At 41.5% G+C, this 14,275-nt stretch overlaps 2 protein-coding genes across 5 annotated transcripts in view; one reads left to right on the top strand and one right to left on the bottom strand.

Moving 5' to 3' along the window:
- OS9 (OS9 endoplasmic reticulum lectin) overlaps positions 1 to 11,154 on the bottom strand; it is a 68,782-nt gene extending 57,628 nt beyond the window's left edge. Inside the window, exon 1 of the mRNA XM_072134850.1 lies at positions 11,063 to 11,154. The gene's annotated coding sequence lies outside the window, so the exon portion shown is untranslated. The remainder of the gene's footprint in view (positions 1 to 11,062) is intronic.
- B4GALNT1 (beta-1,4-N-acetyl-galactosaminyltransferase 1) overlaps positions 7,238 to 14,275 on the top strand; it is an 86,891-nt gene continuing 79,853 nt past the window's right edge. Inside the window, exon 1 of one of the 4 annotated variants that reach the window (XM_072134854.1) lies at positions 7,238 to 7,373. In XM_072134854.1, the coding sequence (XP_071990955.1) occupies positions 7,366 to 7,373 (8 nt within the window). In that variant the 5' untranslated portion in view covers positions 7,238 to 7,365. Of the gene's footprint in view, positions 7,374 to 10,860; positions 11,000 to 14,275 lie in introns of those variants that run through there. The other 3 variants (XM_072134852.1, XM_072134855.1, XM_072134851.1) reach the window with 3 other exon arrangements.

The following is a 14,275-nucleotide window of genomic DNA, read 5'->3' on the forward strand; positions in this document are numbered from 1 at the left end:
TGCATTGTTAGACCGCGACTGCAGCTGATATTCTGTGTAAAACTGGGACATAGAGTCAACTTCTATTGACTTAGTGTCCCCATTTATAGGGCTCAGAAAAGATTATTGGTGTGGGAGCCGAGTATCAGCCCAATTATGAATAACTTGTAATAAGGGTATACTTTCGGCATTGCACCACCAGAAAATGGCTAGGAGATGGAAGGATGATGATGTTGGACACTGCTGATACCACCGACTTTTTCTCCTTAGCTTTTGGAAGCTTGTGGGATTGGAGGAAGGCTCTGACTCTGTCCACTTCCAGGAGAGAAGACAGCGAGTTCATGCACTCATGCAGTTGTCGCCTCAGCAAGCCAAGCACAGGGAAAGTGGTCGTAGTTCACCCTTGTTAAATAGCCTACTCCCTCATTACATCTCACTTTTATCCTTTCTGTTGTGTGTCAGGGAGGAGGACACACGTGGCTGTAGCCCATTCCCTACCTCTAGTTGCAAAGGCGTTTATATTGACTTTTCCCCATATGAAGAGGCTAGTACTATGTTTATACGATAAAGTTGGGCGGCCTGATACTGGTTTGGCATTGGAGCCTAGTAGTATGACTTAACCTCTCTGTTTGTTTTTAGTAGAGCTATGATTTGGCTGTCTGGAATATTTTAAAGATGTTCCTTAATAAAACTTTAGAGCTAGTTTATAGCAGCAATAGCTTGTTCCAGTTCTGATTTATATTACCCTACTATGTTGCCATAAACAGCTTTAATGTGAAACCTTACCCGACCCTGTTTCTCCCATGCACCACTGCGCTTGTTCCTGCTATATCTAGCTACAATATATACTAAACAAAAGACTTGCACTCTCTACACAAATAAGAAATATACTGCTAGTGATAGCACATCAGTCAGCGTAGAATATTATAGACTAGACATTATTCATATCTTCCGAGATTCTCTAGAATCTTGATCTTGGCACTGCACATCTTACACATAAAATTAAAGTAAACTTGTAAAAGGAAAAAATAAGAACAGGTTCCCTTTCAATAGAATGCGTCTGTAGATATGCATGAGTCCAAGAACACAGAACAAATTTACACTAGGGGCATGTTAGCCATTGTCTTTATAGGGAAATATTAGGGTCATGAGGGCAGAAAGGTTTCCTTGGGGTATTTAGTAAGTAACCAATGACCTAATGGATTGACCCCAGGTACTTATTCTAGGGTCTTGTCCCTGTTACCAGATCAGAAGAAAAGAAAAATTAAAAAAATCAGGTAGCAGCTACAAACCTCACACATACAAGACCACACAACATTTTCCAAATGTACAGGACAGGGAGAATACGGAGACCATATGGCACCTGAGAATAGACAGTCTTACTCTCTTCTTTGGCTTCCTGCAATGGATAACGAATGGAGTATCTATCTCAGATATATCTCCTAAACCTCAGTGTCCTTAGTAATCCCTGCTTATTTACATCCATACTAGTTTATGGATTTGTGGATCCTGCACCAGTGGTGGATTAACAGTACAATAGGCCCAGGGCAGTATGAAAAGCAGGCCTCCTACATGCCAGAATTTTAGAATAGTGGCGAGGGCTTGGATTCTGTATTCTGCACCAGTTTCAGACTTGCAGAGTGTAGGTGCCATAAAAAGCTAGGTTTCTTGACACTCATGGCTTGTCTGTTTCATGGTCTTAGTATGTCTTTTGGTTCCCAACTGGTTCAATTCACTTATTTTGATTTTAGACCTGTTTTTGGATAACTTTTTGGTACTTTCCTGGCTGGATCCAGTCACGATTAAGGGCAGTATGCTGCCAGAAAAATGTCAACTTTTATCCTAGCAATAAGATGTACTGTGGAAATAACCAATAAAGCTTGAACTTTGCCTGGATATCTCCTCAGCTGGAAAATCATCTTCTTTTGGATTTGATCATCTTTCATACCGCTTCCTGGTTTTGGAGTGATATTTTTTCACGCACATATACTTTACTTAGGTGCGCCAAATAAATTAAGGCCAGCCACCACAAAAGTTGGGCGACACAAAAAAGAACTTGTAACCAACAATAATACATTCCCCCCAATGACTCCTTACAATGGCTACATTTCCTTATTACTGCACGATGCACAAATGTCACATGCTATCAAATTATATGTGGGTATTTATATCAGACCAATAAACTTTATAAAGAGTGAAAAAGAGTGTAAAATGATGGATCTCAGAATATTGGGCCCTATTTATTAAAGTGTTTATGCCAGTTTTCTGTAGGACTTTGCACTGAAAAGATTGTGTAAACTGCTTGCAAATGTATTTATAAAGTGTCTGCACCATTTTTGTGTCGCGGCTGCCAATGCCTCTTAAGGGGTAGCAAGGCATTCATAGCATTCAAGTGAAAAAAAAATTGTCAAAAAAGTTTTATTATTCTCCCATTTCCATATGGTGCTCGTACAGCTTACCTCTCCCCGCGCCTGATTCCAGACCTTGGGCCGTCTGCGCGCGCCCCTGGGGCAGTGCACCATTAATTGGCGCTGGCCATTTCCCAGAATTCTATATAAATCTGCTCCCTGTACACCCTGCCGGATCTTTGAGCCTATGCCATTGAGAAAGCTCCCAAGCCCGTGTTTCTTTCCCCATGTTCTTGCGTTTTCCTGCTCCTGAGTTCCCACGTTCCTGTGCTCCTGTGTGTTCCAGTCCGTTCCCATGTTCCCGTTTCCCTTCTGCCTGGACCTCCCTTTGCTGATGCCGGATTGGACTTGACCTTGCATCTCTGCTGCCTGCCCTGACCCTGTGCCTGAACCTGACCACAAGTCTCCTGCAAACGCACCTTGACCTTGGCTGCCAACGAGGGCTAGTCGTACCTGTGGAACGACCTGGTGGTACCCCGCCGCAGCAAGACCATCCCACTTTGCTAGATCTTGTAGAATGTCTTGAAGCTACTTGATAATGGCCATGGTCTCCTTTCTTGTATCTATGGGCTCTGCATATTACCTCACTGTCGTTATTCCCGATTTTTGTTAATTGGGCAGTAGTAGGTTGTTGGTTAAATATTAGATGAAAAAATTGGTTAAATAGGATTTTGGTTAAAGTGGTACTACACTGTTTTATGGTGTTTGTATGTTGTGTTTATATTTGACTCAGTAGGCCATGTAGTGTTCCTTTAAAACCTTAAGAGACATCTACCACCAGGTAGGATTTGTAGGATCTGCTGTTCTTTTAGCTTCTCATGCCCTGGCTTTTACCAAAAGAGGCTTTTAAAATTATGCAAATGAGTCTGAGGTGCTCCGGGCTCCATAGGTGTTAATGGAGCCTGGAGCCCCTCAGGCTCATTTGCATGATTTTTAAAGCCATTTTTTCTTAAAAACAAGGGCATAGGAAGCTTAAAAAAAGAGCAGATCCTGCCCGAGGGGGCGCACACCAGTATGTGAATGTCTTACAATGTTACAATGGATTACAATAAAAAAAATTTAAAAAAAAATCAATAAAAAAAATTACAAAAAAAGGCATAAGTGTCTATTTACAGAGCTATTCACAATGACAATAAATAATAAGAATACATTTAAAAATTACCATAAAAGTGCTAACTATACCTGAAGTATTAGTAAGGCTGGTGAGGCAAGAGTTTTTGTAAGGATATTTAGATACAGGTTTAAATGAGTAAATAAATCTCAGCACATGATGGAGACAAGCCTACTATAACAACAGCTCTGAATATGGGGCAGAATGTCTCATCATTCATCACCCAAAAAAATACAGCCAATGGGAGAATAGTTTTGATTAGTGGTCACAGATGGCACAAAAAAGTGAAAGAAAGCCGACAGATGGCCTACACTTATTGAACTGATAGGTCAGTGCTTCACCACCAAAAAGACCAATATGTAATAGGTCCTTCTGGTCCCAGAAGGAAATTATTGATGTCTGCAGGGCAACACACGTATAAAACAGGGCTGGGAGAAGTCAAAAAGCAAATAATTTTATGTCAATCGTAAATGTGGCATCTTCTGTTAATATATTTTCAGACAGCAAATTAAAAAAATGACACTTTTTTTTTGCTTTCTGCACAAGTCTAATAAGATGGACACTAAAGGTCAAAGCGCAGGGGTGTAACTAGGAGAGGAAGGGCCCCATAGCAGATTTTTGCATGGGGCCCCTTTCCTCCTTAAAAAATATACATATTTCTACACTCATGTTTATACAATCACACACATCTACACATACACATAGACATTTATACACTGTTAGCACATACATTTATGCACTCATATATACATGTGTACACTTATACATACAGTATATGCACATCTTATACCCACTTACATACAGTATTTATACATCAAATACACAAAATATTGTATATATACATCATATTATTACACAAACAATATATAAAAACACAATATATATATACACGTCTATACAGTATAAACACACATACATACGGTATATATGCACTATATATATACATACAGTACCATGTACAGACATATAGTATATGCACACACAAACAGCATGTACACACCATATACACCCATGCAGCATATACACATATGGAGAATATACGCATCAAATATACACACATATCCCATATAGATACATTGATACAGCATACACAGAACATACACATCTATACATTTATACAATCATACACACATATGGGGGAAGTTGAGATGGAAGATCCCTCGTCCTCGCGTCCTGCTGATTCTTCCTACTCCTCCGAACTCTGAGGTGCTGGCTCAGCTGTGTACTGTAAAAGATGGAAACTGTTATATATATATTATGCAACACCCAGCAGCATAATATGTGTATAGTGTTGAACATGCTATATTCTTCAATGTCGCAGGTCAGATGGCTGGGCCCCCTGACACGGCAGATCCCATAGCAGCTGCTACTACTGTAGTTACACCCCTGGGAGATACATGGGTGCACAGCTTTGAAACCGACCTTTTTTGTTCACAGTCTCAACCTCTCCCAGAGTAGGCAGGCATTTATGTGTGTCAAGGATACCCAAGGCTTATTGATGTGTGTAAGTAGAATCATCTCATCTTGTCTAATCATATGGAAGAGTAGCACAAAGTGTTGAAAAAGTTTTGCTGACTAAACAGTGGTGGTTTAACCCCTTGCTTTCGATGCCCTTTTTTCTTTTTGCATTTCAGTTTTTTTATTCTCTCCATTCAGCTTTTTAATTTTTTCATTTTAAGAAATAGATGCACTTCCTAGTATAAGAATGTAAGATAAAAAAATATTCTAGTGTTCTTATTCTGTTTTAACAGCTTTCACTGTGCACTCCAAAAGACAGATACCCTTTATTCGTTGGGCAGTGCGATTACAGAGATACTTTTATTTTATACTTTTACCTTTCACTTCATTTCACCATATTTTGACGACAACGGGCTTATTTACCAAGGGTCCTGCATCCGCACTTTGGTCGGATAGTCTGACGATTTCCGATCCACCCCGCATTTAGCAGAGGATTTTGGTACACACGATCGGATTTTGGCTCAGCGCCGGCTTTAATGCGGGGGGTGCGGCCCGTTGGACAATCCGACTGATTCGGACTAAGCGCGGGATTTAACTTTGAAATTGTGTCGCAAGCCAAGCATTTACATGCACCGGGAAGAAGATGGTAAACTCCGGCGGACCTGGGCAGGGAAGCGACACATGCAGGATATCAGGCGGAGTTCATCCTCATCAGACATTCCGGATCGGGGATTGCGCAGGGACCGGGTAAGTAAATGTGCCCCAATAACTTCATATTTCGGTGTAAGGTTGCCTTTTTGGTGGGCAGGACAAGCTGATACCATTTTGGGGACTTATGCCCTTTGCATCACTTTTTATTATATATTTTAAGTGTGGCGGAATGACAGAAAACTGGAAATTCGGACATATGGCCTTTTTTCCCTTAGGGCACGTTCACACGTTGCGTTTTGTTCTGCGTTTTCACTGCGTTTGAAATGCATTACAATAGCTGAGGAGAGATGATTTGCCGAATTACATTACTGTTTACATTTGTTAATGCAATGTTAACACATGCATTAACATTGCGTTTAGAATGCGTTTTGTAAAAGGAAACGTTAACAGTAATGTAATTTTTTTAAACGCATTACAACAGCTGAGATGTTTTAAAACGCAATGAAAATGCAACCAAAGCACAACGTCCCCTTAAAGGGTTCACTGCAGGGAATAATCATTTAAAAACCTTTCATAAATCTAACATTTTTGGGACACATGGGAAACTAAAATGTTTATGGTTATGTTTTTTTCTGTTTTTGGGAAAGGGGGAAAGGGGAGAACCAATATCAGAGCCAGATGTGTTCTGCTACCTCTAACCCCCCACTACATCATGTCTAATATATTAACCAGCCAAATTTTAAGAAAGCAACCACACTCCAAGCAAAAAATAACATCAACTACTAATACCCTCACATAATGCAGTCACGCCATATTCATTAGAGAGACTTGGCTCTCTGACCTATCACTTATATATCAATACGGGGAGAGAAAAAGAACTGGACCGCACATCCGCACATAACACAATAATCTAATGCCGCTAGGCTACATTATATAATGAACTCGAGGTTCTTAGTTACATTTTGATCAAATTGTATAAGCCCACCAACCACTTGACGGTGACCTCTTTATGGTGCGTCCCTACGCTATTGTGTGCGGCATCACATGGCGTCCACCACCACTGCAGCAGAGCGCCAGCAGGGACCAAGAACCGGTTGCCCCCCAGCACCCATACTGGCAGGCATAGCCCCCATGGCTCTGGGTCCCCACCAGCACCGCACCACAGAAGAGGCGGACGCCATGCTATACCGCACCATGTGAACAGGTGTTGAATACTCACTGTTCCATGTGCTCTCAGACACTAGCTGAGAGGAAGTAGGCGGCCCCTATATGCAGTCTCCTGCTAATTTAAAAACACCTGGGTTGAATGGGGCGGAGTGCTGGTACCAAGAAAAACAAAATAAATGAAGTGATAGAATGTACTAAACCAGCATGAGGAGAGAAAAAGAACTGGACCGCACATAACACAATGATCTACTGCTGCTGGGCTACATTATATAACGAACTCGAGGTTCTTAGTTACATTTTGATCAAATTGTATAAGCCCACCAACCACTTCATGGTGACCTCTTTATGGTGCGTCCCTACACTATTATGTGCGGCATCACATGGCGTCCACCATCGCTGCAGCACAGCGGAGACTGCATATAGGGGCCGTCTACTTCCTCTCAGCTAGTGTCTGAGACCAAATTGGGGCTATGTCTGCCAGTATGGGTGCTGGGGGGGCAACTCCGCCCCATTCGCCCCAGGTGTTTTTAAATTAGCAGGAGACTGCATACAGGGACCGCCTACTTCCTCTCAGCTAGTGTCTGAAACCACATGGAACAGTGAGTATTCAACACCTGTTCACACATGGTGGTGGGGACCCGTAGCCCGTAGCCATGGGGGCTATGCCTGCCAGTATGGGTGCTGGGGGGCAACCGGGACTTGGTCCCTGCCGGCGCTGTGCTGCAGTGGTGGTGGACGCCATGTGATGCCACATATAATAGCGTAAGGACCCACCATAAAGAGGTCACTGTGAAGTGGTTGGTGGGCTTATACAATTTGATCAAAATGTAACTAAGATCCACGAGTTCGTTATATAATGTAGCCTAGCGGCAATAGATCATTGTGTGGATGTGCGGTCCAGTTCTTTTTCTCTCCCCATGTTGCTATATATATATATATATATATATATATATATATATATATATATAAATACAGTGACCCTTAATTTTGATATAATACAGTCCCCTTTGAAATAATTTATAATACATACTGCACCCTCAATTTATTGTAGAATATACAGCAGCCCCAAACTGCATACCGCTCACCTTACATACACCACCTACTTACTACTAATTCCCTTTAATACGGCAACAAGCTCCCCCTTATTAAGGAATCTATGTACTGCAAACATATAACATATAGCATGAAAGAGCCCCTAATATACAGCACCCACTCATGCATTCCTTCATTTGCAGCAGCCTTCATGAATGAATATATATGCAGCAACCTCTCATAAATATAACATCCCCTTATGAATGACTGAATATACATGTAGCACCCCATTATCAATATATGCAGCACCCCTCATACATATATATTAATCACCCTCTTATAATTAAATATACACACAGCACATACTCATTATTTTTTAAGCTGTGCCTGCATAAATATATAATATTTATAGCTACTGAGGGGGGGGGGGGGGGGGCAGGGCATTAATTATGGCTTCTGGGAGGGGGGCATAATTTTAATTTTTACCGGTGTTTTGTATGCGTTGGAAAAGGGGTAGTCTTATACGGCGAATATATCTTAAACTCTATATTTTAACAGGAAAGTAGGGGGGTCGTCTTATACGCCGGAATATACGGTATATATATATATATATATATATATATATATATTGTACCTCCTCATTCAATCATTTTTAATGGAGCACCCCCAGGCTGTAGCCAATAATAATACAATACATTCTGGAAATCCTACAGCTGCCTCTTCACCAGGTTCTTCCACCCGTGTCATAGAGAGAAGGCACAAAGAGGTATCCTTGCTGTGCTGCTCTGGGAATCAATAGCATCTGTTGAAGATGTTGATTCAGAGGCATAGACTTAGTAGTGGTGTTGTTTTATGGATTTACCCTTGGATGATGTCATTCAAATACAATAAAGGACCAGTGTTTGCGGTAAGCCTGGTTCAAATTTCTCCTTTTCTTTCAAAGGTACAGTCCGACCCAAATAATTCTCACCAGGTCCACATTTGTGGTGGGAGATTATAATCCACCTTTAGATTAACAACAAATGTGCCTAAAATGGATTGATGCACATCAAAGTGGACAATCTAGCTATGAAAAATGGTGGCCAAGTCTGAATAATGAATTCATTTAGTCAAGTAGTCTATTAGCTCACTTATTGTTTGGAATAACTAGGGGAGAAGTAAAACAAGTGGAACCCATGCACAGTATTGGGCAATGATCTGATAAGAAACCTTCTGTGGATATTAGTGTTACACACAAAAACATAGGAAGGAGAGTCAGCTCACATGGGGGCCTTGCAGTATTAGTCCTGGTAGTTTGGGGCACGGATAAATTTGTCCCAAGTCCAAAAACGCACAACAAGACAAATTGATAGTAAAAAACCTACTTCAGGCAAACATTGGCTTCCTCAGGTCTAGGGACAACATAGGAAAGAGAGTCCCATAGAAGTGACATTATGTGGTCCTGAAATGTATTATATATATAATGTGTACGTATATGTGTATATATATATGTGTATATGTAAAGTACATCCTGTTAATTTCAGTTCAGTTAATGTTGAAACCCCGGCCAGGAACAGGGAATGAGAAATTCGGTTTTTTTGTAAGTATTTTGGAACCTACCATGACATAGGTCTTTTTTGGAATTGGTGAATCCCAATCACCATTGTTTCTAGCCTCCTACAATCCTGGAAGGTTAAAAAATACTGGTACGTAAGGCACCATTGACTTTACAGTTTTAGTATAGTCTGTCAGACTACACGATGGGCATGACACTCTAAATATGCTTGGAGGTTTGAGAAGAACCTGACTACCAACACTATGATTACCAACACTATAGAGCTAGCTCCTGCTTATGTTTTGGTGCCAGATACAACAGGACTTAATCTGGAGTCAATCTGAAGCTGTTTTGTTATACATACCTCCCAACCAGATGAGCAGCAAATTCTTAAATTTTCAGGTCTTTCCTGTCGTTCCAGATAGTGGGAGGCTGCAACACTATCTGTGCCATTGGAACACAGGTAGGGTTGACAGCAATGGTGAAACAGGAACTTGAACTGAAAAACTTGATCCAGCAACAGATATCATCACACGTCCACTACTAAGCGATACTGCATGCTTTATTTATTCCATAAAATCACAGGAATGCATACATGTGCAACAGCTCACAACTCCAGATACTCTTTTGACTAAAACTCCCAGAAGCCAGTAATCCCATTTAACCAACCAACCAAACTAACCACGATTCGAAACTTCATCTGTACAAAAGTTGCGGCCACAGCAGCTTATTTAATAACAGGATTTAACATAACAAATTATAATATAACATGTCACATATTAATATTACAAACCTAATTGCAAAACATAAATAGCAAAAAACACAGCTGAAGAAAGTGTATGAGGGCCGGTAAGTTGAGAGTATCCGCGAAGGTGGTTTCTCCCAATGCACCTCTCCAGCCCGTGATTCCCCAATTATTGTTGCTTCACTTCTCACAGGCCCTCATAGACCCGGCCTGGGCTGTGTGACATTAACCCAGCTCAACAAAAGGACGGGAGTTTGTCTTTTTTCGACTTCAGTCGCGTCGAAGAGGAAGAGGAGCGTTGCCCAGATATAGATGCATGGGATAGCGATACTCTGGATAGTGTCCCCTGCTAGATATACCGCCCACCAGCAGTGTCCCCCGGATTAACCCTACCGTTACCTGTACCCCCCATCACGGCTGCCTCCACTACTAGGCCTTTCTAGAATGAAGAGGATGTGTCCCTTCTGTCTGCTTTCCAGCTGTGGGTAAAGGTCCTGAAAAGGCTCTTGTGTACATCTACGAGGATTTCATGGGTGAAGGTCCTTCGCAGTATAAAATTTGGTGGCTGGTTTAGGTGGCCATGGGCCAAGAAGGCTTGGTCCTGGGCTACCACCCAAACCACCTATATTATAATCTGAAATTAAATTATAATTGCAACACAGGCAAATATGAAGTAAAGAGCCCTTCCTTACTTCCACACAATAATACCTAGAACCATATGAAGCATTTCTTCAGGGCTGTGCAGGGTGTGCATCTCCATTTCCACTCTCTGCCGCCTGCAGTTCACCTGCTCGCCACAGGAGGCTCTAGTGCTGCAATCTGAATAATAGGCTTTGCTGCAGCAGGGAGGAAACAGAGACAGATGCGAGTGAGAGATAATCGCAGGGGCTGCTGTATATTCCTCAAAGACGGAGGTAAGGAGCGGACAGGTCGTGTATAGGATGTATATGGGGTGAGACATGAGTGCAGGTACCTACCGGGGGTGTAGAGAGGATGCGCCATTGTCTGTGCAGGGATTGAGCTGGGCTCCATTGTGTGGAGCTGTCATGTCATGTGTGTACAATGCCCGAGATGCTGCAGTGCAGGGCGATGACCCGGTCTGTGTAATCTGCAACATCTAATCCTTGTGCGTGCAATATGCTGGATTATCATCATATCCTCTATCATACACGATCTGATCTAAGGTCTGCAGGGATGTCATGGATCCAGTCTATGTGCAATTACAATGTGCTGGGAATAGTATTCTATATTCTATATGTACAATCTTATCTGACCTGGATACATGCTGTCTCTTATATCATAGACTGATGGGGACTTGGATAAACCCATAATAACCTGGGGGGTTATAACCCATGGCCTCTGCCTTACACGATCATGGATCCACCTTCTGAAATGTCTGCATAATGTCTCTGTTCCTCCTGTGGTTCTTTTTAGGCTTCATTGTTCTAGTTTTTTTTATTTGGTTCTTGATTTTTATGGTTACATGTTTTATTCATTTAGTTCGCACATGGCGATATTTAAAAGGAGAGAAGGACATCAAAGGAAAAACAAATAAGACAAACCTCCCCCTAAAAAATTCTATAATATAACATATTGTCAAAGGTTTCAGAAATAATGGTAAAAGGAGCCTACATTTTTCTCCAGAAATGTTCAGACTAAAACCACCCTAAGGCTGTGTGCACACAATGCCAATTATGCACAGAACTTATGTGGGGGGATATCCACAGCGTAACAATCCAGCAGTGAAGGATATGGGATTTCTCCAAATCCGGAACACACACAGCAGACATGTCATTTATCTGCTGCGGAATACAATCTTCCCAATGCAGACGTGATCTGTTTATTACTACTTTGTTACTGAAATAATTCATTACATTTACTTACCCGGGGCGATCAGTGAGGTGCGTTTTCCGACGAGCATTCGGAGCTGCCGCAATTCACTAAGATCGTTCATCCAATTTCCTGTATGTGTCGCTTCCCCGCTCAGGTCCGCCGGAGTTCACCTTCTTCTTCCCGGTGTATGTGAGTGCAAAGCTTGCGACACAATTTTGAATGTTAAATCCCGCGCTTAGTCTGAATCAGTTGGGTTATCCGATGGCCATGCCCCCGATTTGTGTTGCATGAAAGTCGGCACGATTGCGCCAAAATCCGATTGCGTGCGCCAAAAACCGTTAATTTCAATGGACCCATGCACATGAATGTTTTTTTCACAGATCCATACAGAGGCTGTAGAAAACGTAGGTTCTATTCCTTCTTGTGGCCCCTATCCTTCCAATAGTCACAATCTTTTAAGTAGTCTTTTAACTGCTTTACAAACTTTAATAAATGCGTTTCAGAGACATTTCAGACATGCATAGAATTTCTGTATAGAATTCAAAAACTGCAAAAAAGTGTTGAAAGAGTGACAACAAAAAAGCCACATAAACACTTGACATATTTAGCAAGAATGTGGAAAAAAAATAAAATACACCAAGTGCAGAGTAACTTTAATACTAGTATCCTGACCGTCTCCTCTGGGTATATTCAGTTACTGATAACTTTATTATATAATAGATACATTTTTAGTAAAAATGTGAAGATTTGTATAGTAGGAATATAATCATGTAACATAGGAGGATGATACAGAGCTGTGTTATTATTACAACATGATACAAAGTCCTGAGGCTGTACACGTGCGGTGCCCTTTAGCTGCCATGCCCAGGATTCTGGATGTGTGTCAGAGGGTTTACACTTGATAAGTGGAAGGACGTGCTAAAGTGATTTTGTTATTATCTCTTATCTATGTAGTCAATAGACTTGGAAAGTAAGGGCAGGGCAGAGTCGCAGGGCTGATTCTTTACATAACGTAGAAAGACCCTTTTTCTTGTATTTGTTGGGGTTAGAGTAACAAATACGGTCACAGTCACCATTCTACCTGCTGTGATGTCAGGAACCTCCGTCACATGGGCTTTTCCATACAGCAGAGTCTTTTGTGGATGCTTTGTGGAGTTATATTGGCACCTGGTAGATTTGTTGAAGAAATATATGTATCTAATCTCTTTCAGGGAGCGTTCACACAAACACATCCCTAAAACGCATGTGGTTTTTCACATTACCATGCGCAATTTGATAGCATCTTCATTATTGCTGGAAGTATAAGCAACTGGGTTAAAGAGGACCTGTCACCCTCAGATCCCTCCAATAAAGCTAGCAGGCACTGCAGCGTCGTACAATAGGAACGCCGGACCAAGCTCACAGCGCTATGGCTTATTCATCACCCCTCATGAATATGCCTGACCGCTGTAAGCTCGGTCCTGCGTTCTCAGGCTATGGCGCTGTAGTGTCTGCTAACTTTATCGGTGGGTTCTAATATATCTAACAGTTTAACACTGCTAATAATGGGCTAGCCCTAGGAGCTGCTTACTTTAGAAAGCGGCTCCTAGTGCGTTTTTTTTCAGGGTGATTGGTCCTCTTTAACATTGGGACACAGCTGCTTACACTTCCCGCAATGAAGAAAAACGCTTTCAAACCATCCAAACATAGTAACGTGTAAAAAAAAAAAAAAAAAAAAAACGCAGCCAAAACCGCCATGTGTGAACACACCCTCAGACCACATTCACACGGTCAATAATTGATCAGTATTTTGCATCAGTATTTGAAAGTGAAAAGCAAAAGTTGAACCTACACGTAGAAAATGTATAATGGAATCTTCTGTGTCTCTTTAGTTTTCTGGACCCACTCCTGGTTTTGCATCAAATACTGATGCAAAATATTTCACTATTTAAAGGGACTATTTGGCTAGCTCATGGGCCCCATACAGGTCAATTGTGCACAGTTATGGTGCAAAAAACTTATTTTATCGCAGTGTGAGCGAGCTGTGCGGCCATTCATGTGAGTTATACATCAGGTCCTGTTCATGCCTGTATTTTGGCGCCATTCAGTTCCTATGGACATGGTGAACCGTGTTCCCCCACCCACAATACAGGCTACAAACTGTCCTCTGTGTGCATGACGCCTTACGCCAGGGTTAGATCTATGCTGGAGGATCATTTACAAGTAGCAGATTTTATCAAAAATGAAGGTCCTGCAGACACCCAAATATACTGTTGAACCTTTAGCGAGTTTTGTTTCCTGAAGAACCCACAGACTGCGATATAGTCAGTGGAATTATTTTGGCTTTATTAGTATCTATAATTTTGAACATGTGAAGC

The sequence above is a fragment of the Engystomops pustulosus genome, chromosome 2, assembly GCF_040894005.1.
Source record: "Engystomops pustulosus chromosome 2, aEngPut4.maternal, whole genome shotgun sequence".
Taxonomy (NCBI): Eukaryota; Metazoa; Chordata; class Amphibia; order Anura; family Leptodactylidae; genus Engystomops; species Engystomops pustulosus.